The sequence below is a fragment of the Paramormyrops kingsleyae genome, chromosome 7 (assembly GCF_048594095.1).
Source record: "Paramormyrops kingsleyae isolate MSU_618 chromosome 7, PKINGS_0.4, whole genome shotgun sequence".
In the NCBI taxonomy this organism is placed as follows: domain Eukaryota; kingdom Metazoa; phylum Chordata; class Actinopteri; order Osteoglossiformes; family Mormyridae; genus Paramormyrops; species Paramormyrops kingsleyae.
Genome location: NC_132803.1, coordinates 8506403 through 8532965, shown reverse-complemented (window position 1 = coordinate 8532965; position 26563 = coordinate 8506403). Strand labels below are relative to the sequence as shown.

Here is a 26563-nt window from a genome sequence, read left to right as displayed (position 1 = left end):
ATTTTTATCCATTGCTGATAATTTTCCAAGATCAGCTAAAGTGACTGACCCTCTACTGACTAATAATATCGTTATCTCAGGCCCTGCCATCGCTGTGCACCTCCTTCGTTTTCGCTCGTGCGTTTATATGGAGTGCCTTGGATATCAGCTTTTGCTCCTGAGCTCTGCTGCGTGCTTTTCCCAGAGCCAAGGCCTTTCGGTGTGAACCCAGTGTGGCCCGTAGGCCGGCATTTCCCACCCTGGTCTATGGGGAGCCCCAGATGGTCCGTCTTTTTGCCCCCCCCCCCCCCCCCCCCCGAGGACTGGTTTGAGAAACACTGCCCTACGCTTCCGTTTCCTGGAGGGGGAGGCCGGCTGGACTCCTTGGCTGATTTCAGGCCGGTTCTGCGTCCAGACTAGGTGTTTAGTCACTCCCTGCCCTGCACGCATGAATTGGCCAATGAGCTCTGAGCTCTTGTTTAGTGTCTCAGGGAAAAGGCTGAGATATTTTTATTTTTATTTGCGTCAAAGAAAAAAACAGACGAGCAGTAGTGGGTTGGAATCCCTGCTTGGTGCAGAGTTTGCATGTTGCTCCTTGTGTTTATGTGGAAACAGGAGGTCACTGCGCTGGATGCAGTGGGTGTTGGATCTCAACCCCCTGCAGACGACACACCCGCCTGCTCTCTGCGGGTGTTGTCCCTCTTTTGGATGGCATGCCATGCTGTGCCCAGAATGGGATGGAGCGGGGGGGGGCAGTGGAATGCTGCTGCTGTATCAGCTGATATCCATCCGAGTTTGGAGGGGGGGGCTGAAAGGCCCCCAGACAAAGGGCTGCTTTATTTCCCCCGGCCCTGCTGTCAGTAAGCTGCATTCACCATTTCTTTCGCTGCCAAACAGCCGCTTTGCCCTTTATTCTCGCGCTTTTCATCCCTCGCTTCATGCCCTGAAAATGGGGGCCACGCACGCGTGTTCACTCTGACGCACAGGGCACCTGCTTGGGCGGCAGCTCCGCCCCACAAATGGAAAGCACCGGAACAGCAATTTTTGTCAAAAGTGAGTTATGACCCAATCAGGTCTCTTAGGTTGTTTTATCTTGTGGGAAAATATCGTCGTTGAACCATGCCCGTTTTTTGCCGAAGACAGAGTGAAAATTACAGTAACTGCAGAATACACTACAGAATAAAACTGAGGCGTAGTTCCTGTGTTGTGTCTCTGTAGGGCAGCGCTATTTAGACAGTAAGGCAGTCGCTATTGCTAATTTGTTTCCCACGAAATCGTTTTACTTGATTAGGAGGTTCAGCATGACTGCTGAAATGGCCTGAAGACTTCGGCAAGCCAAGAGAGCGGTCTTATTACCCTCATACTATTTCTGTTTCCTAGCTAACCCCCCCCCCCATTTGATTTATTCCCCTTTAAAACAGGGACACTTGTTAGCCACTAGCTGTGGCTAACAACTGTGGGTGGGATTATCTTGTGCCGGGGTACCCTATTGGGTGTATGGATTTAGAAAAGACAGTGATTGGCAGGGCAGAGTAATCCCGCCCCTGGTGGATCCTGGAGCCCCATTTGCTAGGTGTAACGCTACACCCTGGTGCTTCCACTAGGAGTTCGCTTGAGGTGCCAAAATCCTCAGCCACTTGTCATATTGCCTTGGTGTCACGTGGGCAGTGGCTGCTGGGGCTGGGCTGGGGTGACAGCAATGGGCTGCCATGTGGAGCCTGGCCTGGGGGTGGGGGGGCAGGCTGAATGGCTGGGGTCATTGTGCCCAGTGCCTGGCAACCGCTCATGGGAGCTGTGGGGATTTTCCGTTTCAGCCGCTCCCCCATGGTGTATCATGAACTTGGCTGTCTGTATCGGGGGGTGTTCTCAATGTACTCAAAGTAGAATAGGGCTGTGCCATTTGTTTAAAGTTAGTCCTTTTTTCTTTGTTGAATGTGACCCATTTACATTTCTAAAAAAGGTGATGTTATCTAAAAGCTGTGTAGTTTAATTGAGCTGTCGGCTTTAATATACCGGTGGTCAGACCTGGTTCGGGGAGTTGTCCTTTATGTTCTGGATTAGCTATGGAATGAGCGTTCTGTTATTCATGATTAATTCTGCTGTTGATTGAATGAACCCTGTCTTGAAATTTCTTAATACCTCTTTACGAAATGTTTTTGAAGTTATATTTAAAAAATGAAATGTTTCTTTAATATCGTGTTGTTCTGGGTGAGCAGTCATGGAAGTTGGAGGGCTACAGTCTTTTCAGTTCTCTGTTGTAGAGGGTTATTTTAGTGACGTTTGGTGTTTTTAATCTTCTCTCTCACCACTCCTTCATACATGACCAGAAAATGGACACCGGTGGGGTCAAGGTGCTGGAGACAGCCGACGACATCCAGGAGCGCCGGCAACAGGTTCTGGACCGGTACCAGCGCTTCAGGGAGCTGTCGGTGGTTCGCCGCCAGAAGCTGGAGGACTCCTACCACTTCCAGTGCTTCCGGCGCGATGCCGACGAGCTGGAGAAGTGGATCCAGGAGAAGCTGCAGGTCGCCTCCGATGAGAACTACAAGGACCCTACCAACCTGCAGGTGGGCGGAGGAAGACAGGGTCATACCATTTGTTGGTTTTGGGGGGTTTTAAGAATTTAAATACTAAAGTTGTTGCGTTTTAAACAAAAAAAACAAATGAGTTTTTAGAATATTTGTCTGTCTCCTACAGGGGAAACTACAGAAGCACCAGGCCTTCGAGGCAGAGGTGCAGGCCAACTCGGGTGCCATTGTCAGGCTGGATGAGATGGGCAACCAGATGATTGCCGAGGGCCACTTTGCCTCTGAGACCATCCGCGTAAGCCCCCTCCTCAAAGCCTGTCACACTAACATAAACGCACCATGAAGCACGGACCATTCTCTGGACCGGGGATCTCAGACTGCATGCATCTGAAAGCCTTGTGCTTATTCCTCCGACTTTCAGTTGATGTGCTGCTGATATGTCCGACCATATAATCCTGTTCATTGAGTACAGCCACTTAGCCCATCTCTCATACCATATTGATTACAGTTCTCATCACATATCCATACATCACTTAGTTCCAGACTGGGCAACTCTGATTTGTGAGCCGCATTTGTGCTGGTTTTCACACAAAGCCAGCTCTGGATTACTTTTTGAAAGTAATTATATTTGGGAAGCTAACCGCTTCACCTCGTATTTCGGAGATAAATCAACTTTAAATATAAATTTATTATGAAAAGCCTTCAGCTCTCCTGGATCCCAGTAGGTTCCTGTAATGTAGCCAGATGTCTAACTTTGGGAAACAGCACAGCTAGATGAGCTAAGGTCTATGATGATGATGATAAAGTAAACTTAAGTGTAAAAGCAAAAGATTTGACCCCACCACCTTCTGTTTGGTTCAGTCCTTTACGCCCTACCGGACAGCCCAGCGGCCCATAGTAAAAAGTGTCAATGTCGGTCATTACATACAAGTAGGTGCCCTGGTTGCTGTGAACATCCTGGATCTGTCCTGACGTGGGATCTCTCCTGTGTTCTTCACAGATCTTTGTTTGCTCTCTTCTCATTTGACAAATGGTCAGCCTGCTCTGATTGCATGCTATTAATCTTTTACAGCTTTTTGGAAGCTTCTAGTCTGTGACAATATAATCTAGGACAGTTTGATTGGTTAGTTATAGGATCTACGGATTCAATGATTCTGTTTTAAATACAGATGTGATTTACAGTATGAAACTGATCTTTTTGTTGTATTTAGTTTCTCTTCTCCGTCTGAATTCCTTCTAACCAGTGGTGTTGCCCTGGATCTTTCCGGCACCTTGTCCCTTTCCTTGTGCCCCGCCTCTACTCCCTCCTAAGCCCCGCCCCTTCAGCCTGCCCCTCTTCGCTGTATCCTCGCCTCACGACCATGCCCCGCCCACAGACCCGCCTGGAGGAGCTGCACCGGCTGTGGGAGCTGCTGCTTCTGAAGACCCGGGAGAAGGGCGAGCGACTGATGCAGGCGCAGAAGCTGCTGCAGTACCTGCGCGACTGCGACGAGACGCTGAGCTGGATCAGCGACAAAGTGAGCATGACCGTCAGGCGGGCCGCAGCCTGGGGGCAACAGGCCGGCCAGGGCTGGTTGCACTGCTAACTAGGCTGTGCATCTGGGCTGTGTACCAAGTAACCTTAGGAGGGGGTGTGTTAAGGCTGGTGGCTGTCACAGGAAGAATTAGGTGGCCATTAGACTGGTTCCCTCACCTCTCACTCTAAAAATATTTACCAGTGTATCATCTGTTTGGGTGGGGGGGAGTTTTGTGGGTTAGATGTTTATACCTGAAACACTTTATTTTTGCTTGGGTATGATGTTCAATGTCAACCCTGTCCCATAATAAACAAAAATTTCCTGGTCTAATGTGGTGGAACCATATGATACATAGTTCTTACTGACAGAAGAGGATTCTCACAGTCACAGATAAATCTTGGATATGTGCAGTCGAACCACTTTATTTATTATGGTCTGACTGCACCTACATCCTACCCACAGGAGGCCATTGTGACGTCTGAGGAACTGGGTCAGGACCTGGAGCATGTGGAGGTGCTGCAGAAGAAGTTTGAGGAGTTCCAGGCGGACCTGGCGGCCCATGAGGAGCGGGTGAACGAGGTGAACGGGCTGGCGGCGAAGCTGGAGCAGGAGAGCCACCCGGAGATGGAGCTGATCGCGCGGAAGAGGGAGGAGGTCAACGTGGCCTGGCAGCGCCTCAAGGGCCTGGCCCAGCAGCGCCAGGGGAAGCTGTTCGGGGCGTCCGAGGTACAGAGGTTCAACAGGTGAGCAGTGCTCTTCCTCTCTGTAGGGCAGAAAGCACCAGTGCCTTGATGGGTCACATGATTGTCCACTGATTGGTCCTCACACAGGATATCCTGAAGAGGAATGGCTTTCAGGATAAATAATTCACTTAGCTGTGGGCAGCCAGCAAGGGAACCCATTAGATGCAGTTTGCTATCATCCTTTAGTGTGTTTACATCGTTATGTTGCCGTATATTAATCTCATTGTAGTGTCTGCAAGCCTTATGAAAAATAGTACAGTAAAATCCCATTATAGTGGACTGGCTTATAATGGAATATCGTCTATAATGGACGAGGTCCACTGGTCCTGGCCGTACGGCTTTAAGAACATGCAGAAAAAGCATCAGATATAGCGGACTCGCATATAACGGAATTTCGCTTATAACGGACAAACAATTTGGTCCCCAGGGCCGCTTTTAGCTGTAGTTTTGTTCGGCTATAACGGACATACAGGCTCCGCCTACAAGGCGTGTGGCGTGCCGGTGATATCCAGCGCAGATACGTACGTAGTCGGGATTATTAATAGTCACGCATCTAGTCAGGTATAGTTGGATTACTACATGTACAATATAATAATCTATACCACAAGTGTGTCTGCTGAGGTGTGGCATGAGTAAATGGTGTCCTGTAGTTGTGTTCTGGGCAAACAGCAATTCCGGATATAACGGACTGTTTTGCCAGGTCCCTTGAAGATTTTACTGGATTTTACTGTAATGTACCTTAAATGCCAACAGTGTTATTTTTTACATATATTACTAACACACTGTTAGTGAGTAATGTTAGTCTTTGAGGTCTGGCATGGGGCAGTGTGAGCTTGTGGGGTGTCACCTGGGAGACTCCGGCACGCTCTGTGAGACGCCCTAGTTCTGCTCCGCAGGGACGTGGACGAGACCATCGGTTGGATCAGGGAGAAGGAGCAGCTGATGGCTTCGGATGACTTTGGGCGCGCCCTGGCCAGCGTGCAGGCCCTGCTGCGGAAACACGAGGGCCTGGAGAGGGACCTGGCCGCCCTGGAGGACAAGGTGTGCGGCCGCTGTGACACGCTCACACTCGCCTGGTCCGGCACACACTTCTACTCACCGCATGGGTTACGGTTGTACTCACCGCATGGGTTATGGTTATACTCACCGCATGGGTTACGGTTATACTCACCGCATGGGTTACGGTTGTACTCACCGCATGGGTTACGGTTGTACTCACCGCATGGGTTACGGTTGTACTCACCGCATGGGTTAGGGTTGTACTCACCGCATGGGTTACGGTTGTACTCACCGCATGGGTTAGGGTTGTACTCACCGCATGGGTTACGGTTGTACTCACCGCATGGGTTAGGGTTGTACTCACCGCATGGGTTACGGTTGTACTCACCGCATGGGTTAGGGTTGTACTCACCGCATGGGTTACGGTTGTACTCACCGCATGGGTTACGGTTGTACTCACCGCATGGGTTACGGTTGTACTCACCGCATGGGTTACGGTTGTACTCACCGCACGGGTTTCCAGAGACCGCCACGCACTCCCAGACAGGGTACTGATTCTTGCTCTGCACTGTGCCCCTCCCAGGTGAACACCCTAGGCGTCGAGGCGGAGCGTCTCCAGGAATCCCACCCCCAGAACGCCACCCAGATCCACCTGAAGAGGGACGAGCTCATCACCAACTGGGAGCAGATTCGCACCCTGGCAGCAGAACGGCACGCTCGCCTCAACGACTCTTACAGGTGCGTCTTTACTTCTGTCTATAATAGAGGAAGTGTTGTTTTTTTTTGCCAAACTCAGTGCTCCATGCTGCCCCCTGCAGGCTGCAGCGCTTCTTGGCGGACTTCCGTGACCTGACTAGCTGGGTGACTGAGATGAAGGCTCTGATCAACGCCGACGAGCTGGCCAACGACGTCGCTGGTGCCGAAGCTCTTCTGGACCGCCACCAGGAGCACAAGGTCGCTGCATGAAACCAGCTCCCTACCTGTCATGTTCACTCACACTCTTTACTCTTTTCAGTGTAATTAACTTAAGATTGATGTTTCTTCCCTTTATAAACAAAACTTGTGTCTCGAACAGATTTCTGATTCTTGTTGTGGTTTTTAAATTGCCACCAGCTTGCAGTTTGTGTTTTATGCAAAGGAGAGCAGGAAATGGAGCACGGCAAAGGGACCAAATCAATCGGACATATGTTGGATTTTTTAATTTGATCGTAATATGGAATTAAATAGGAATTCAACTGAATGGGTCCGTCACGTGGAACTGATGTCTCCATGTGTCCACAGGGTGAGATCGATGCCCATGAGGACAGCTTCAAAGGCACGGACGAGGCCGGCCAGGCCCTGGTGAACACAGGACACTATGCATCTGAGGATGTCAGGGAAAAGGTAATGTGTCACGTACTGGCAGTCGTAATGGGGGGTAAGAGTAGGGGTCTGATCTCGTGGTTTATCTGATCTAAGTGAATTGCGAGTTGCATTAATGAGCCTGCTGAAAGTCTCCAGAGGGGTTTAAACGCAAGCTGATGTCTGTATGCGTCTGCGCCTGCAGCTGGCTATCCTGTGTGAGGAGCGGGAGGCCCTGCTGGAGCTGTGGGAGCTGCGCAGGCAGCAGTACGAGCAGTGCATGGACCTGCAGCTCTTCTACAGGGACACCGAGCAGGTGGACAACTGGATGAGCAAGCAGGAGGTGGGCTGGGGCCGAGTTCGGGGGGGGAGGGTGGTAACAGCGGCCAATTTGAGACGCAGTAAGAAACGCTCAAGTCGGCTGCATGTTGGTTCCGTCTCCCTTTGTGATGATTCTGAGGTCTTTCCTTCTGGATGCCAGGCCTTCCTTCTGAATGAGGACCTGGGTGACTCGCTGGACAGCGTGGAGGCTCTGCTGAAGAAGCACGAGGACTTTGAGAAATCACTCAGCGCCCAGGAGGAGAAGATCACGGTGAGGACCCTCGTTTCCTGCTTCCGTCTGTCCGGGGTTTAAAGAGTCCGTGTTTTTGAGATGTGACCGTGACCCTCTGTCTGCCCCATCCCTTCCTCCTGTGGAACCTGCAGGCCCTGGACGAATTCGCCACCAAGCTGATCCAGAACAATCACTACTCCAAGAGCGACGTGGCTGCACGCAGAGACGCGGTAAGAGGCGCAGAGGAGGGCAGCATTCTCGTTATGACACGGCCAGCCATCACGGGACTCTGGCCGCCTGTAGTGGGGACTTGAGTTTTGTGTATGAAAATTAATAAATAAGGCAAATATTTGTATAAATTTTTATAGCTTAATAGTGTAATCCATGGGGTGGCTCAGTAGGTGGCACTGTTGCCCCATACCTCAGGGGTTGGGGATGTGGATTTTGCCTCTATGTGTCTGTAGTGCTTCCACATTGTGCCCATGCCGCATGGGTTCCCCTTAGTCCTCTCTGTACTGCATATAGTGTGTCGGAATGAGCGATGTGTCACATGCCTGCATGCCATGTTCAGCTGCTGAGCCGACGCAACGCCCTGCACGAGCGCGCTCGGTCGCGGCGCACTGCCCTGGAGGATGCCTTCTACCTGCATCAGTTCTTCCGGGACTCAGATGAGCTAAAGAGCTGGATCAATGAAAAGATGAAGACCGCCACCGACGAGGCCTATAAGGTGACGGCTTGGCGGGGTGGGGGCTGCCCTTGGCTTCGCTTAGCCAGGAATGGCGCGCTGTAGACATTGTGACCTTTGACCCTCTTCTCCCCCCTCCCTTCCCTTTGCACAGGACCCCTCCAACTTGCAGGGGAAGGTGCAGAAACACCAAGCCTTCGAGGCCGAGCTGTCGGCCAATCAGAGCCGCGTGGACGCCCTGCAGACATCCGGCCGGCAGCTGATCGACAGGCAGCACTACGCCTCTGGCGAGGTGTCCGTCCGCATGGAGGAGGTCGGCACCATGTGGAAGCAGCTGCTGGAGGCTGCCGAGCTGAAAGGTGGGGAAGGCTGACGGCTGGATGGATGGGGGTGGGCTTGGGGGGGCGGCTTTTCTCTCATCTGGACGATCCCGTCGATTTCACAGGCATCAAGCTCCGCGAGGCCAACCAGCAGCAGCAGTTCAACCGCAACGTGGAGGACGTGGAGCTCTGGCTGTATGAGGTCGAGGGCCACCTAGTCTCCGACGACTACGGCAAGGACTTGACTGGAGTGCAAAACCTGCAGAAGAGACATGCGCTGCTGGAGGCTGACGTGGCCGCCCACCAGGTGGCGCCAATCCGACACGTTTCCCTACGTGTTGCCGTGCCTTTATACAGGGATACATTTCACAAAGTTTCATAACTTATGTTCCCAGTTTAATTCTCTGTTTTTCAGATTTGTAAAACGCCATTATGGCAGGAATTTTTGAATGTCAAATCTGAACATTTACCATTGTAAATACCATTCTACACAGATATTCGTAAAATGAAAATTCAACCTACTTTGACCCATCCTGCACTATATAAAATTGACTATTTGGTTATCAGCTTAATTATGAGATAAATATGTATAACAGTGTTAAAGAGCATATTTCTAACCTGTTCTCCTTCCTCTCTTCTGTGGAACAGGACCGCATTGATGGCATCACTATCCAGGCCCGGCAGTTCCAAGAGGCGGGTCACTTTGATGCGGACAGCATCCGCGAGAAGCAGGGGGCGCTGGTGGGCCGATACGAGGCGCTGAAGGAGCCCATGACGATACGCAAGGAGAAGCTGGCCGACTCACTGTGTCTGCAGCAGCTCTTCCGTGACATAGAGGATGAGGAGACCTGGATCCGAGAGAAGGAACCAATTGCTTCCTCCACCAACAGGGGTCAGTGTGGAGTATTGTTGGAGTTGTTCGTGTATGCATGTGCTGTTGTGTTCTTGGAAAAGTAATGTTTTGAGGATATCCTCACAAAAAGTGTTAGTGAAAAGGGGCAGTGTGGTTTCTGAGTGGGTAGCACTGTTACCTCTGTCACCAGGAATACTGGATTTACCCATGTGGGTTTCTGCCTGCAGTTCAAAGACATGCAGTTAGACTAACTGGCATCTCTAGCTACTAAGGCACTGCCATTATTGTGTGATTGTATGTGTGTTCTGTGATGGACTGGCACCCCATCCTGCACTGCAAAAAATGAAAATCTAAGCAAGTATAATGTTCTGAATTTGAATTAGATTAATTTATTTGCATTTAGGCATTTTGTCTTATTTTAGGAAATCTTGCCATGTATGATTTTCTTACTGTACTGGCAGATAATTTTGCTAGTTTTAGGCCATCTGGTCTCAGACACAGTTTCTCTTAAATTTGAAAGGCCATTTTTGCAGTGATGGTGTATCCCAACCCTGCTCCCTGTGCTCTCTATGGTAGACTGCAGGTTCACCCCCCCCCCCCCCCGGCCCTGCCTGTGACAGACAAGCTTTGATTCTTGATGACACGCCAGACAGATTTGATTTGTCCTTCGCTTATTACAATTGATTTGATTGGTGTTCTTAGGTGCCCATTAGTCTTCGGTCTCTCTCCCACCCAGGTAAGGATCTCATTGGGGTCCAGAACCTGCTGAAGAAGCACAAAGCTTTGCAGGCTGAGATAACTGGACATGAGCCCCGGATCAAGGCCGTCATACAGAAGGGCCAGGCTGCGGTGGAAAATGGTAGGCCGCTGTCGTTTTTTTCCTGGCCTCACTTACCCCGTTTTGACAATAATTGATGAAAGTGAAATGGGCAGTTTTATATTGTGATGTCGGCGTACATTATGGGTCATACTGCTTGTCGTGTCCCCAGGGCACTTTGCCAAGGATGAGGTCCTCGCACGGCTGGAAGAGCTGGGCAGGCGCTGGGAGGGACTGAAGAGCAAGGCCACCCAGCGGTGCCAGGACCTGGAGGACTCGCTGCAGGCTCAGCAGTACTTCGCCGACGCCAACGAGGCCGAGTCCTGGATGCGGGAGAAGGAGCCCATCGTGGGGAGCAACGACTATGGCAAGGATGAAGACTCTGCTGAGGTGAGGGGCGGAGGTCTGCGAGAGGGTGGGGTTAGAGGAAATGAGTTGTCTGATACCCTAACCGTAACCCTCGTTATGAAGCTCTCCTATCCCTCATGATAAACCCTTCCTACTCAACATTGCCCCTCCCACTCAGCTCCTGGCTGCAGCGATATATACTTGAGCAGGGGAGGGCAGAAGATGTGTAGTTAGGTTGGGTGGGTGGGCAGGGAACTGCCCACCACCAGGAGCTCCAAGACAGAGAGCTGAACAGGGCATTAATAACACTGTATGACAGATATTATATAAGGTATTGTGTAGTGTGGTATGGAGATGGGGAAGCTCCGGCAGGTTTAATTAACTGGCAGCTTAACCAGGCAGGAGGGGGGGGGGGTGGAGGGGAGGCATGAGGAATCCCTGAGCACCAGCACTCCAACAACACATGGGAGATGCGGAGATGCACTGGACACCCAGTTCATCCACAATCAATGACACTGATCTCCAACCATCTCTGCTTCACAGACTGTAACCCCAGCCAGGGATGAGAACAGCTTTGTCACCACATGCTACACTAAACAAATGACTTTTTAGCCTTGACTTAAATATCAGCAGTGATTGTGAATCTCAGATGTTTGCTGGTAGACTATTTAATAACATTGGAGTCCTCTGCAGCCAAATGATGATGGTTCCACTCTAGGCACCACCAGGTAGCCCCTCCTTTACAGTGAAGCAAACGAAGGGGGTTATATAAAACGAGTTAACTGCTAATATACTCTGGTGCTAGACCATTCAGTGCCTTATAGGTAAGCAGTAGTACCTTGTAGTCGATACGAGACCTAACTGGGAGCCAGAGGAGTGAGGCCAGTACAGGACTGATATGCACGTTTCCTAGTCCATGTTAGGCCACTTGCTGCAGCATTGTGCACCAACCGGAGTTTGTTTAATGATGCAGAGGCATTCCCAAACAATAGGGCATTGCCGTAGGCCAGTGTAGAAGTTATGAAGGTGTGTACTAACATTTCTGCATCCTGAAGTGAGACCATTGTTATACTTTTTACAATATTTCTCAGATGGAAGAAAGCTGTTTTAACCACGCCAGTTACATTTAAAAACCATGAATTCAAATGTGGTGAATTCGTATCCGAATCTCTCTGCGATACCTAGTTTATATACAAAGAGAACAGCAACACCACCATCTCAAAATATCACTCTGGATTTAGGCTTATAAGCATAACCGGGAAGAGCCGATTCATTTTAAGGAATGTAGTCATCTTGCTTAAGCCAAGTTTCTTTCAAGTACAAAATGTCAAGACAGTGGTCAGTAATGAGATCATTTGTAAGCAGTGCCTTAGTAGCTAATGAGCTTACATTCAATAAGCCAACTTTTATATTTCTATTTTCATGTTACAGGGTCCAAATAATATTAATTAAGTCTTCAAAGCATATTTTATGGTAACTTGTGCCTTTATACTTGTTTGTTCGCCACAAATATTGGTGACAAATCTATGCATCTACAATCAAAGAGTTGGTTAAGCTGGTCTTATAAGCCTGGACTTGTCTCTGGTGACCTAAGACTATTTGCTATATTTTTAGGGAGGAGATTAGCACCTGCCCACAACGGGTAAAGGCCTGTCCCAGAAAGTCTGCTAATGCTTATAAAACCCATTTATAAAACTCATTTACTGGGCACCATTCAGGCAGCCGACAGTAACTGATGTTAAACGAGATGGGCAAATATAGTAGATGAAGGTGTCATGAATGTCTGCATCTTTCAAATAAGGAAGTTGGGGACCTTTTGGAGAAATTTTATGCAAGCCAGGTCTTATAAGTATCTAGTCTACTTCAGATCACTTTGAAGAGCCAGGTACAGATTTTCAGTCTATGTTCTTGGTCTTGGAATCTACCTTCAACAATGTCCTCCTATCCTCCAAACCAGGCCCTCCTGAAAAAGCATGAAGCGCTGATGTCAGACCTGAGCGCCTACAGGAGCACCATTGAGGCCCTCAGGGAGCAGGCCGAGGCGTGCAGGGTGAGTCTGATCCCTCAAACCCGTGACCCGTGAATCTGCTAAATAAAACAATGATGCTGGTGTTTCAGAACCAGATCTGTCCTGAAACGTCCATGTCTTTCCCAAAAGCAACAAGTGGCCCCCACAGATGATGAGACCGGGAAGGAGCTGGTGCTGGCCCTGTACGATTACCAGGAGAAAAGCCCCCGTGAGGTCACCATGAAGAAGGGCGACATCCTCACCCTGCTGAACAGCTCCAACAAGGTGGCCTTTGAGAACATCTCCATGTGTGGTGTTAGTTGGGTTGTGAGCACACCACAATCTGATTTGTAAACTCCCAAGTTCTCAAAGAGCTGCTTTTTCTACTGCTTTGGATCAGTTTTAGTGGAGTCAAAATGGATGAAGAAGGAAAAAGGAAATCTGTAACACTGGACATGACTGACCTAGCTGGACTGGGCTTCTTACCTCCTTGGTCCCCTCCCTGCAGGACTGGTGGAAGGTGGAGGTGAATGACCGTCAGGGCTTCGTGCCGGCGGCTTACGTGAAGAAGCTGGACCCTACCCAGTCCTCATCCCAGGAGAACCTCCTGGAGGAGCAAGGCAGCATTGGCCTGCGGCAGGAGCAGATTGAGAACCAGTACGAGTCCTTGCATTACCCTGTATGCCGTTTATCAACTGCTACATATCATTCAAACATTGTGTATGGGTGTCTTAACGTCAGAGTATGTGCTGATACGTTTAACTCCTATATCCCTCACCTTATTGCACCAGAAACTGACAACTTGGCCTCCCTTCAGGTACGGTGCTATACTGGAACTGGGGGAGAATCGCAAGGACAAGCTGATGAAAAGCTGCAAGAAGTTCATGGTGTACCGCGAGGCCAGCGAGCTGCTGCAGTGGATCGGGGATAAGGAGGGTTCCCTCACCGGCCAGGAGGAGGCCTCTGACCTGGAGCAGGTGGAGGTGCTGCAGAAGAAGATCGACGACTTCCAGAAGGTGCATCCCTCTCTTTATTGGTCAATGGGAATGTGTGACTCCTGTTGCGGCTGCTGATTCTTCTCTTTTTATTAAACAGGACCTGAAGGCAAATGAGTCCCGCCTGAAGGAAATTAACAACGTGGCTTCAGAGCTGGAGGCTGAGGGCCTGATGGTGGAGGAACCACAACTCTTGCAGGCCCAGGTGAGACGGTGTGGGTACGGTGGTGGTGAAGAGGCATGGCTACATACCAGAGGTGGAAAGTCTGAGTTTCAACCAACTTGTTGAGTTTGAAGAGTCACAGTCACAGAGTACTCAACTGGTTGGTTGAATCAAAATCTTGGTCTGGAAAGCTGTACTTTGCACCTCTGCTACATACCCATGAGAGGTTATGTGTAATATTTCTAATATTTATAGTGCTGAGCACAGGACCTCATTTTGTTCTCTAACATGCTACCCTCATGTTCTCGGAATGACAATAAGCCATCTTGAATCTTGATAACCGTGTCACCAACTGTGTGCAGTTGGTGACATCACTTTATTAATCCCTGTGAGGAAACTGTTTTTACGCCTCCCTCAGCTTGCTCTTTGTAAGCAAGCTGTCCGCAAAGGGCAGCCACCCGTAGCGGCACCCAGGGAACTGGGTCCCTTGGGCGCCTTGCTGAAGGACCCGCAGATGTGCTGAGGCTTGAACCGGCGACCTTCTGATTACAGGCACACAGGCTTAGCCCACTGAGCCACACGCTGCCCACATCTGTGAGCTATCACATTGCTGGACCTTATAGTAATCCTTGTAGTAATTATTTCTATAGGCCGATGATAAATAGATAATAAGAATGGATAGAAAAGGACAGTGTGAAAGTAAGCTGAGGTGCCTAATCTAGTTTTAAAACACAGCTTTGATCTGTTTTATTTCTCATTCAGCAACAAGAGTTACTGGGCTCTACCCCAGGAGCTGGAAATGTAAGTTTTCAGCCCTGCATGCCCGTAGTTAATGATCGGCATGTGTGCATTTTCTCTGCCTATACCCACATCAGAGCTGTTTAATTCTTTCTTTAATCTGATGTCTTTTTTGTGTGTAACAGGATGAGACAGACAGAAAGAGTGCTTCCCCTTGGAAGGTAAAGAAGTTTAACCGTGCCAGTTTAACTGATTTTACATTTGCTCATTTTGAAGAAATCATTGATTGTTAATTATTTTTTTTCCTTTTTTTCCCCTTGTGAAGCATGAAATTGTTTAAGGATGAAATCGATCAGTATTGTTTTACACTGGGCCAACATGCCCTAAGAGAATATTAGGGGGCACAGTTTGTGGTGAACACAAAAGCCCAGGGGGCTTGACTAGACACAGTTTCCCGACTTGCCTGTTCTCTACCCCCCATTCATAGTATCTTCAATCAGCTAAAAAAGTGAGATCTGTCTCCAGGTGACCCATTCATTAAGTACAGAATGACATTTCCCAAAATTCTTGACGGTTCCTTTAACGTTTTCTGAAATAGGCCTGGTTCTTCACCTTCTTACTTTGTTTCAATATTCTGATCCACCCTCCTGCATCCCGTTCCTCATCCCAGGATGGAAAACCCCCATCCTTCCTGTTCACATGGCCACTCGCGTGTATATACACCAGTACATACATGCGCGTTGCCCAGAACTTTATTCTTACATCTCAGTCTTGTATGGTTCATCTTTCATTCCCAGTTTTTTCGGTGGATTCTGAATGTTCTTTTGGTGGTTTGGTACCTTGAACTGTCAACAGTTCTGCTGGATGTATATTCTGTCTTCATTCTTTCCTCACGGTTCCTTCTGTAATTTTCATTTTATTTGTTGTAGTCTGTACGGTTGGCTGTGCAGACAGTGGCAAACTTTAATGATTTCAAGGTAAATTTTACCTCCACTGTTTCCCCATCATCACTCCTTTTCATCCTGGTCCCCAACTCTCCTTCCTTCTCAATGTGAGACAAGCCCCCCCCCCCCCGCGTCTAGGTCACTCTGTGGAGCCCACTAACCCTCCCCCAGGCCGCCTGTTTGGTGTCCCTCCATCCTCCCATGGCAGTCGTCGTTGTCGTTGTTGTTGTTGTTGTTGTTGTTGTTGTTGTTGTTGTGCTCTTCCAGGAGTTTTGGTTCTCACACTCTGTTTTGTGACTTGGGTCCTTTTGTTACAGTTTCCTTCTGTAGGACTTTGGGATTTAAGCCTCATAACCCTGCTGTTGTTGGCCAGTCAGATGTCTTATCATGCCTGCATGATTCACCTTCATCCCAAAAACCTGCATCTCCATCTCTGCTTTGACCCTCATCCTTCTCATTGGACCATGTCATCACAAACCCTTTGTGTCAAAATGAAAAATACTCCTTCCTTCATTAGTATTCTCTATTTTTTTAAGCCATGAGCATCTTAAATTACTAGCTAGATGATTAACTAAATAGTTGAATATTTATTAAAAAAAAAAGTGTCCAGTTGTATTTTGTCAAATTGTTTTTATGACAGCTGACAGTGCCAGTGCTGGCTGAACGCCAGTGTGTCTGAAGTGTTGGCACAGCGATGTGGGTCTCTAATTGGTGACTGATGTGTGGTGCTTGCCAGGAGATGAATGACCGCTGGAGATCCCTTCAGCAGCTGGTGGAGGACAGGGCCAACCTGCTGGGCAGTGCCCATGAGGTGCAGAGGTTCCACAGGTGCGCTCGCTGGTCCTCACGCATCCAAAAGCTTGGGTCTCGAACTTCATAACCTTGATGACGGTGTTGGGGGTTTCTGCTTCACTACAGGGATGCTGATGAGACCAAGGAGTGGATCGAGGAGAAGGACCAAGCTCTGAACACGGACAATTATGGGCACGACCTGGCCAGCGTGCAGGCACTGCAGCGAAAACATGAGGGCTTTGAGAGAGACTTAGCAGCCCTAGGAGACAAGGTGATCCCTGACCTGTGAAAGCACTGACCCCTTTTCTTTTGAAGCATGGTGTATAATGACCCTTTTGTCCCCCAAAAAAGTCCTTATTAGACACTAGTTACCTAATTCACAAGAGAAAGCATAATATAAATGTAACAGCCATAAGATGAGTTCCAAGCATTATCTGTACGGCTGTAGTTCTTGTTTCAGGATAGAAAGACTATTATCTGCTTTAAAGTATAATTTGATTTCTTGACACAAGTTCGTCATCCTGCATACTCTGGCCCAGATGAATGTCTTTCATCTAATTGCTCTAAATTGTCAATAAAAAATCAGAATCTAGTGGTATTAATGTACACCAAGGTGACAGGAGAGCAGACGTAATTTCCCAGTCCCTATAAATACCCCTTGTGCTTGTGTATGGGTGCCTGTGGCCTGGGTCTCATTCCAGCCTCCTCTTTCTGCTCTTGCCAGGTGAACTCCCTGGAGGAAACAGCGGAGCGACTCATCCAGGTGCACCCGGAGTCTATGGACGACATCCATGAGAAGTGTGCCGAACTGAACATGGCCTGGAGCAGCCTGGTGGACCGGGCCGACCGGCGCAAGGAGAAGCTGGGCAGCTCCCACGACCTGCAGCGTTTCCTGAGCGACTTCAGGTGTGGAGGGATTATTTGTCTTCTGGTAGCAATGCATATATGGATGGCTCGTGGGAGTCAAGCAACTAGAGGAGGTAGGAGCTACCAAACATGTCTTTATCCCGCCTCCTCTAGTTGCTTAAGCCCTCCTCCTCTACAATCTGATTGGTTCTCTCTCTGAACCAATCGTTTTTCCTTCTGCCCTCAGTACATTTTTACGTAAGTAAAACTCCTATGAGCGTGTGGATGTACCTGATTGGTTGTAGGAAGGCCAGACAATTATGTGAGAGTGAACTTCCTCCCAAGAAGAATTAATATTTAAATGGAAGTACATTTCGCTGTTCTTTTTTCGCTCCACATCTTTCGAATTCCCCATGGGTGAGTTGCCATGTTAAAATGGCTAATGCAGGTAGGTATGCAAAGGCCAGCTTAGTATAGGGAGGAAAGGGCAAACTCTGAGAGTGTAAAAGGTGAAAGGGACAGGTGAGGTGACAGGGAAGTGGGATCATGTGTCTGTCACCTTATATGAAAGCTGCTCTTTGCTGACCTACACAGGGATCTCCAGTCCTGGGTCAACGGCATCCATGGGCTGGTGTCCTCAGAGGAGCTGGCGAAGGATGTAACTGGAGCCGAGGCCCTGCTGGAGAGGCATCAGGTACTATTCAGAACACACCTGAGGCTGAGGCTTGCCTACACCCAATAGTAGTGTTTCCCAATGTGGTCCTCAGGAACCCACAGACAGTCCGCGTTTTTGCTCCCTCCCAACTCCGGGAGCCGGGAGGGAGCAAAAATGTGAACTGCCTGGCAGGGAGCTCGGAGGGAGCAAAAACATGCACCGGCCATGGGTCCCTGACAACCGGACTGAGAAACACCGTACCGTAGGTACCATCCTCTTGGTACACACCTACAACTTATTCTGGCTCCCCAGGAGCTACAGGTGAGCCTGGTAATGTTTTGCTAATACACAATGTAAGCCACCATGTGCAGCACACATACTGTTTGAACTTATTGTGTGGTGAATTATTCAGGCCGTCAGGTCTTGTATTGTTTAATTTGTAGATCAGGGTTATTCAACTCACGGTCCTCGAGGTCCGAGCACTGCTGGTTTTCCAGCCTTCCTTTACCTGTCAGTCAGGTGTGAAGCCTCTGACCAATCAGAATCAGTGATTATTAAACAACTACCTGGGAGAACTGAAAACACGGCCTGGATTTGGAATCGAGGTCCAGAGTTGAAGAACCCTGTTGTAGATGCTTCGTTATTGTACTATTTTGAGTTATACATGCCTGCCTGCTTTAGTTCAGTATTATTTGGGATGTACTCATTTCTGGGCAGCCTGGACCTTGGCTCTGCTCTTCGGGCCTGTGATGTCACATCCTTTGCCTCCCGCAGGAGCACCGCACGGAAATCGACGCCCGTGCCGGGACTTTCCAGGCCTTCGAGCAGTTCGGGAAGCAGCTGCTGGAACATGGCCACTACGCCAGCCCCGAGATTCAGGAGAAGATGGCGACGCTGGAGCGCGAGCGGGCCGACCTGGAGAAGGCCTGGGTGCAGAGGCGCATGATGCTCGACCAGTGCCTGGAGCTGCAGGTGGGCCATGTCGCCGTGGTGGCGCATCTGAGTAGCATTAGCCCTGTCGCTACACACACGCGTCTACTGTAACCTAATTTCATTAAGAAAAGCGGATGACACTGACGAAACAGGAGCTGATTATTGTGCTATAAACCCGTCTGGTTTGCTCAGTCGGACGTGGGCCCTGCATTGCACATCTGTGCATTCACCCCCTCTTCGCCTCCCACAGCTCTTCAACCGTGACTGCGAGCAGGCAGAGACGTGGATGGCAGCCCGGGAAGCTTTCCTGGCCGGTGACGACAAAGGCGACTCCCTGGACAGCGTGGAGGCGCTCATCAAGAAGCATGAGGACTTTGACAAGGCCATCAACGTGCAGGTCTGTCCTGTGCTCTGTCCCCCTCCCCGTCCCCAACACTTCTCCTTATCTGCGATATAAAGCTTAACCATGAATTAAACATGTAAGGTAGTGTGCAGCTCAGCAGGTTAAGGGATCTGTGCCCATGTCTAGAAGCTCACTGGTTCGAATCCCGTGGCTGGCAGAGTAGTCTTATCACTGTTGGGCCCTTGAGCAAAGCCCTTATCCCCATTTATCCCAGGGTCTGGTAAACCCTGTTCTAATGTCCTCACCTGTATGACACTTTGAACATAAGTGTCAACTAAATAAATAAAGTACATGTAACTATCTTGTCCTCTTTTGTTCAGAGTAGATACATGTAGGCTCCTTCACCTGTAGCCCCTGACTGATGCTTGCTTGTTCTGAGCTCACCTCTGCTTTTTCGCCGTCCCACAGGAGGAAAAGATCGCCGCCCTGCAGTCCTTTGCGGAGCAGCTCGTCGTGGCTGACCACTACGCCAAGCCGGAGATCTCCAAGCGTCGTGACAGCGTCCTGGACCGGTGAGCGCCCCCCCCCCCCCCCCTTTGCGGATCTGTGGTTTCCCTGCCGGCGTCTCGGCTCGGCTTACGTGTCCGTTGCCGCCCGCGGCGGCAGGTGGCTCCGTCTGAAGGCCCAGATGATCGAGAAGCGCTCCAAGCTGGGCGAGTCACAGACCCTGCAGCAGTTCAGCCGCGATGTGGACGAGATCGAGGCCTGGATCAGCGAGAAGCTGCAGACCGCCATGGATGAGTCCTACAAGGACCCCACCAACATCCAGGTACGGCGCCCTGAATACCCTGCAGTGCTGTTCCCATTCTCTTTTAAAATATGTGCATCTATTATATCTCCTTTAAGTTTTTTTTATTATTATTAATTTACTAATTTCCTACTTCACGTATGGAATATATGTATTTGTGGCATATATGTGGCTTTCTGGTGTTTTTTTTTATAAAAGTTATTTTAATAAAAACTAAAAATGTTCCTTTATTCCCTGTTTTTATATTAATACACTCCAATTTCCATCTTGTGCTGCCCCTCCTAATTAAAACATTTAATTTCTTCTTTGTTTCTGTTGGTTTTAGCTGTCGAAACTGCTGGTAAGTCAAGTAGTGTGACAGTGCTGACTAACCCGCGTAGGATTCCTGTTGCGTCCCCATGTCCCTGGCGAGCCTGTAGTGGTGCTGCTCCGCTGGGGTCCCACCCGGGACGCCCCACATGCACCTACAGTCAGACGCTTGCTTGCTTTTTTGCCTGTTTGATTCCTTTAGTATTAATTACGGGCACCTGTATGTTTAGAGATCGTGTGCCCATACCGTGTGTTGTGTGTGACCATTGCAGCTCTTCTCTGGGTGTTTTTATGTGCAAGTTTTAAATCATTCCACACATTGGCTTAATTTTTTTTAAATAACCATGACTTAAAAGTTTTATTTTGTTGGAAATTTAAGCAAGATAAGAGGAAATTGCAGCATTTTTTTGATCTGCTAGTAATGTCTGCTAAATGCAGACACTCTACATCTCTGAAGATCTCCCCCGTAGCAGGCCATTCCAGTTGATAGCCGAGCCAGTCTTCATTTATGCCCTTTTTCTTCTCATGCTCAGTCATAATGTGTGGAATGATGTTATCAGAAAACCTAGGTGTTGTTTGCTCTCCAAAAGCACCCCTCCCCCCCCAAAAAAATGTCTTGCTGGTTTATCATCTGTGGTCCATCTTCGTCTGCAGAGACTGCATTGCTCCCTGTGTCAGTGGCGTCCCGCTTTATTCGCATCGTCAGTTTCCGCCTTGCCCTTCAGTTTATTACTGCATATTGGTTCTGCACCGAGAGCAGCGGCTTCTCAGTCTAGGAGTTACTGAGATGCAGGAAGTTTCACTTCTTTGGGGAGAATTATTCTGCCCCTGGCAACTGACTTCGGTACAGAACCATAAATGCTGCCAGACCTAGACTGCCAGTACGGAAGAATTCGGACTGCGAGGAGGCGCTGGATGTTGGGTCATCCAACGTACTCTGAGGCTCTGACTCTGAGGCTCTGACTCTGTCGCTGTCTTTCTGCCTCGCCTCATCACGCCCCCCAGAGCAAACACCAGAAGCACCAGGCCTTCGAGGCGGAGCTGCACGCCAACGCCGACCGCATCCGCGGTGTGATTGACATGGGCAACTCGCTCATCAACCGGGGTGCCTGTGCCGGGAGCGAGGACGCCGTCAAGGTAGCGACCTCTGACCCCGGCCTGCACTGCCTTTAACATACAAACAAGAACCCTTTAATGTGTGTATTTGTCAAAGACTGTGTTCTTGTCCCTGTGTTTGCCTAGTTTTCCTGTCATTTCCTCCCACAGTCTATAGATACAGCTGTGAGAAAATTTGCATGAATTGGGTTAGTCACTGGTCACATTAGTGAGTCCACACAAGGGTGCATATATACTGTGTACATCTGTTAGAGAGTGAGACCCAGATTGCCATTGTAAATAAGAACTGGACCTTAACTCTCTGATTTTAAAATCAGGGTAAAGCATAAGCTGGCATGAAATTTGTCTGAAAGTCATTGAGTTCAAATTGGGTGACTGCTGAGATCTCGTCTCTGCTGTGGTATAACCTGCGTGTGGCACCTCCAGACCCGTCTCAACACCCTGGATGACCAGTGGAAGTTCCTGGTGAGCAAATCGTCAGAGAAGAGCCAGAAACTGAAGGAGGCCAATAAGCAGCAGAACTTCAATACGGGCATCAAGGACTTCGACTTCTGGCTGTCTGAGGTGAAAAGCCAACAGCTCAATCACCTTCCATTGGGAGCTCTCCAAAATCTCACCTTTATGACCGTTGAAATGTTTCCATTGCGGTGAGAATGAGCATGAGATCATTCATAAGAAATAATCCTCTGTCTGGCTTCTCTTCCCGGTTCTTTTGTTTCTCTGCTTTCAGGTTGATGCTCTACTTGCCTCTGAGGATTATGGGAAAGACCTGGCCTCTGTGAACAACCTACTGAAGAAGCACCAGCTTCTGGAAGCTGACATCTCTGCCCATGAGGTGACAAGGAGACTTTGAATTCAGTCCAAACTAATTTTCAGTTTTTGGATGTGATCTAGAAATTATGCGAAACTGGGGTCTATATTTGAATTTGGGAGGCAAACATGATTTTGCATTGATGTTGTCAAGATTGACCTTAACCAGGGACCTACACTGTCACTTCTGTCTCCTCTGCAGGACCGTCTGAAGGACCTGAACAGCCAGGCTGACAGCCTGATGTCCAGCCAGGCCTTCGACACCTCGCAGGTCCGGGACAAGCGAGATGCTGTGAATGGCCGCTTCGCCAAGATCAAGAGCATGGCGGCCGGACGCCGCGCCAAGCTCAACGAGTCGCACCGCCTGCACCAGTTCTTCAGGGACCTGGATGATGAAGAGTCTTGGATTAAGTTAGTGTGAACAATTGGACTTTACAGCATTCTTAATTTTGACTTCAAAGCTCCTTATGTAAAATTCGGGGGCGGCTAATCCTAACCAGAAAGGGCTGTTGGGTATGAGGGGCAGTTAGGGACTTCATTCAGAATTATCATGCATATACATATGTGGAACCATGCATAAACGTATATGAAACCAAAATCCTTCACATAGTACACTGAAAATTGCACACACAAGTGAAAGCATTTACGTACACTACTGAAAGTACTCACATAATCAACTGAAACACTCTCATATAAACAACTGAAAATGTATACATTCACATACGCAACTGAAAAGTTCTCACAAACACTAGTGAAACCTTCCACACATACTACTGCCTAGTGTGTGTGAATGCTTTTCAATAGTGTGTGTAAAAGTTTTAACTAGTTTTTGTGAGATTTTCAGTTGTTTGTATGAGACGGTTTCAGCAGTATATGTGAATGTCAATATGTGCAAGGCATTTCACTCAAACAGGAAGGCATTTCACTCAAACAGGAAGGCATTTCAATTAAACAGGAAGGCATTTCACTTAAACAGGAAGTTGTTTTTAAAGAGTGGGCGTTTATCACTAGACCGATGTCGGCTCCACATTCCACGGGTAGCCTGACAGAAGGAGCAGCCTTATTAAGCAGCATATTGGCCTCAGTAGAGACCATCGGAACTTTGTCAGAAGCGACAACAGTCGGGCAGCAACCGATTGTTGCAAATGCAAGCGTGGACACTGTGGACAGTCGCCTTGCGTCGGCGTATTAGCGGTCCGCTGCCGGCTGTACCTCCAGCTCCCAGAGGACGAGGACCACTGATTGGCTCAAGAGTTCACACACCTGGGTTTGAACAGCTGACGTAGGTTACCCCATAAACCTGCATACACACCGGCCCTTTGCGGATAAGGTTGGCCAACCTGGGTTTAGTTCATGCCTCCCATCCTGGGTTTGACTCAAACTTTTAGACACCCAGACAGCCCCCACTCCTTTGATATTTCATAAGGATCACTACTTTCCCCCCCCCATTATGTCAAAGTTTTATCTCTCAAACACAAATTTTATGAAAACTTAGAAGCCGAGATCAGAGAACAACCATATTTCAGACCCCAGCCCTAGTCTTCACCGGCCCTACAAACCTCCATCCTTTCACACACAGAGAGAAGAAGCTACTAGTGAGTTCGGAGGGTTACGGACGTGACTTGACAGGAGTGCAGAATTTGAGAAAGAAGCACAAGAGGCTGGAGGCTGAGCTGGTAGCACACGACCCAGCAATACAGGTACGGGATTCCAAACAGGAGCACAGAGCATTAGCCTGACATTAGCACTGTGTTACCTCCATGTTAGCATGATTAGCGCCTCGTCCATTTTTCTCACTTACTGCTCAAACTTGCTGTACATGCAACCTAGATTGGCCCATAGCTCCCCACCCTCGTCTAGTGCCTCCCAGTGACGTCTTCTTCTTGTCTTTTGCCTCTGCCTCCTTCATCCTACCTCCCTCCTCCCTGAAAGTCTGTGCTGGAGGCCGGGAAGAAGCTTTCTGAGGATGACACCATGGGGCTGGAGGAGATCCAGCAGAGGCTGGCCCAGTTTGTGGAGCACTGGATGGAACTGAAGGAGCTGACAGCAGCACGGTACGGCCTACGCCTCCCCTTTTGTCAACTGCTTCTTTTCACACCATTTAAGCCTCCGGTACATTCTGAACATTTGTGAAGGCGGGACTTTAGTTTGGTCGCTCCCTCCCTCCCCCTAGAAACCCTGAATCAGTGTTAGAATCTGTTAGAGTGGACAGGCATTCTGGGCCATACATTTCATTATTCGCAATCATGGGGGTGTTTACGTACGGGGGCTTTTGGAACTTTTAGCGAGAGCCAATGAGAGGCAATTTTAAAGAGAAGGTGCAGTGGGCCTGGTGCTGATGGACGGCCCTCTATAATCCCACGCAGTAGCGGTCGGTTCCCAGTAAGAGAGAGCGTTTCCAGGGATCGCTGTGATAAGCGTGTCTGTGTCCGCAGAGGGCAGAGGCTGGAGGAGTCGCTGGAATACCAGCAGTTTGTGGCGAACGTGGAGGAAGAGGAGGCCTGGATTAATGAGAAACTGAATTTAGTGGCGAGTGAGGACTATGGAGACACGCTGGCGGCAGTGCAGGTAAGGGGCGGCGGGGGGGGGGGGGGGGCTTCTATATGTCCTGCTGTTTCCTCAAGTCATTTTTATTCAAACTGTGTACATTTCAGTCCCAGCATGCCGCTACTTTGAACTTGCTCGTCTTTAACTTCAGACGAGAGATCAGGGAGGTTGATGTTTTGCGAAAAGTCTTGGCGTTCTCCTTATCCAGGGATTACTGAAGAAGCACGAGGCGTTTGAGACGGACTTCACAGTACACAGGGACCGGGTGAATGATGTGTGTTTGAACGGCGAAGAGCTCATTAAGAAGGTACGTCATGTATGGACACGAGTACTCGGGTTCAGCATAAGAAAGTGCTCCAAGGTGAAAACCAAACCTGTCATTTAAACAGCTGTGAACAAAACTGCGTGGGTCCTGTCTTTAAGAACTTTGTTGTTTGTGAAGATCAGTGTATTTTGAGCCTCTTGTGTCCTGCAGAACAATCACCATGCTGAAAACATCAGCACAAAAGTGAACGCGCTGCAGGGGAAGGTGTCTGAGCTGGAAAGAGCAGCCGCACAGAGGAAGGCCAAGCTGGACGAGAACTCTGCTTTCCTGCAGTTCAACTGGAAGGCCGATGTAGTGGAATCCTGGATCGGTGTGTAGGGAGTCTCAGGAGACACTAAATTCCTGCTAATTGCTCTGTGTGGGAGGCTTGCTGGACAGAACCACATGAGATGGGGACTTTATAACCAAACAGGTGCCTGCATCACAAAGCTGTTTCGACAAAAGAAAAAGTTCAGTTCAGTTCAATTTTTATTCAATTCAATTTTATTCGTGTAACACATTTTCACATTACACTGTCTCAATGCTTCGCATTATCCCTGCCCAAAGCCCCCAGTGAGCAAGCCAAAGGGGACAGTGGCAAGGAGAAACTTTTTAGTAGGAAGAAAACTTGGGAGAGGAAACTGCAGAGGAAGTCAAATGAACAAAGTCCTGATTTATACACTCCAGTTTAAGTCCAGGTGTAAATGCAGAATCACTGGCAGCAGGGCAGGCATGAGAGACATTAAGGCAGGAGGGCAGGCAAGCAGGACGTCACAGGTAGTAGGAACATTGCAAGCGGCAAAGTAGATTGGATTTCTTGTTTTCTTGGGTCTCCAGGTAGCACAGCCCAGGAGGGGTGGGGGGATAAAAAGTGCATTAGCCAAAGCAGAGAAGACTAGAGTCCGTGCAAACAGTTAGGTGAGTGCAATACGAAGTGCAGTGTATAAGCTCTGGCAGATATGGCTATGGCAGCATAAGTAGGAGGGAGAGGCAGGTGGGAATGCAGGCATGGGGGGTCCCTGAACATCTGCACTCCAATTCCACAGGGGGGTGTGAAGCTAGAGTGACAGCACTGACAGCTCAGTTCATCCAAAGCCAATGGCACCGATCCCCACCCAGCTCTACACCTCATACTATAGGTCTAACTGGGAGTGAGCACGTGGCTAGAGCTAGAATTGGTAACCGTAAGCTATATTAAAGTACTGTATATTTTAAGCAATGGACTGTGAGGGACAATGGACACCACTTAATTCTCAGATTATGTATTTCCATACATCTTTATTAGTAATTGCAGTGTCAATTCCCCATCAGTTATTGAACATGAAGTGCATATGCAAGCATTCAAATACTAAATAAAATTTGCCCGTAAGGTAATCTGGACTACCAGGGAGTGTGTAAAGGTCGCTATCAACTCAAAATGCTGAACCAGTATATCGTTACAGCAGAGATTGCCTCTTTTCATAGATGTTAATATGATTTAGCACACATAGCTAAAGAACTCAAAATGTAAAAATTATTTTGTGTGTCTGCCTGTGGATATCGAAGGTCTATGATTAAAAGCTACTTGGC

The 26563-nt window shown here is 48.8% G+C and overlaps 1 protein-coding gene across 9 annotated transcripts in view; it reads left to right on the top strand.

Annotated features, from left to right (window-relative positions):
- LOC111842095 (spectrin alpha chain, non-erythrocytic 1-like) overlaps positions 1-26563 on the top strand; it is a 39950-nt gene that overhangs the window by 5658 nt on the left and 7729 nt on the right. For 3 of the 9 annotated variants that reach the window (XM_072714203.1, XM_072714202.1, XM_072714198.1), the window contains 43 exons: positions 2307-2546; positions 2677-2802; positions 3884-4024; positions 4487-4767; positions 5664-5808; positions 6350-6504; positions 6585-6720; positions 7048-7149; positions 7313-7450; positions 7589-7699; positions 7813-7890; positions 8232-8387; positions 8500-8704; positions 8791-8972; positions 9314-9557; positions 10255-10377; positions 10508-10725; positions 12641-12733; positions 12842-12976; positions 13200-13348; positions 13509-13707; positions 13787-13891; positions 14612-14650; positions 14773-14808; positions 15517-15564; positions 16268-16359; positions 16450-16594; positions 17048-17229; positions 17764-17863; positions 18599-18796; positions 19008-19154; positions 19569-19672; positions 19767-19929; positions 20234-20248; positions 21223-21354; positions 21760-21897; positions 22064-22168; positions 22346-22554; positions 23723-23843; positions 24076-24197; positions 24579-24711; positions 24899-24997; positions 25166-25325. In XM_072714203.1, coding sequence (XP_072570304.1) covers positions 2310-2546; positions 2677-2802; positions 3884-4024; positions 4487-4767; positions 5664-5808; positions 6350-6504; positions 6585-6720; positions 7048-7149; positions 7313-7450; positions 7589-7699; positions 7813-7890; positions 8232-8387; positions 8500-8704; positions 8791-8972; positions 9314-9557; positions 10255-10377; positions 10508-10725; positions 12641-12733; positions 12842-12976; positions 13200-13348; positions 13509-13707; positions 13787-13891; positions 14612-14650; positions 14773-14808; positions 15517-15564; positions 16268-16359; positions 16450-16594; positions 17048-17229; positions 17764-17863; positions 18599-18796; positions 19008-19154; positions 19569-19672; positions 19767-19929; positions 20234-20248; positions 21223-21354; positions 21760-21897; positions 22064-22168; positions 22346-22554; positions 23723-23843; positions 24076-24197; positions 24579-24711; positions 24899-24997; positions 25166-25325 — 5947 coding nt within the window. In that variant the 5' untranslated portion in view covers positions 2307-2309. Of the gene's footprint in view, positions 1-2306; positions 2547-2676; positions 2803-3883; positions 4025-4486; positions 4768-5663; positions 5809-6349; positions 6505-6584; positions 6721-7047; positions 7150-7312; positions 7451-7588; positions 7700-7812; positions 7891-8231; positions 8388-8499; positions 8705-8790; positions 8973-9313; positions 9558-10254; positions 10378-10507; positions 10726-12640; positions 12734-12841; positions 12977-13199; positions 13349-13508; positions 13708-13786; positions 13892-14611; positions 14651-14772; positions 14809-15516; positions 15565-16267; positions 16360-16449; positions 16595-17047; positions 17230-17763; positions 17864-18598; positions 18797-19007; positions 19155-19568; positions 19673-19766; positions 19930-20233; positions 20249-21222; positions 21355-21759; positions 21898-22063; positions 22169-22345; positions 22555-23722; positions 23844-24075; positions 24198-24578; positions 24712-24898; positions 24998-25165; positions 25326-26563 lie in introns of those variants that run through there. The other 6 variants (XM_072714199.1, XM_072714195.1, XM_072714196.1 and 3 more) reach the window with 5 other exon arrangements.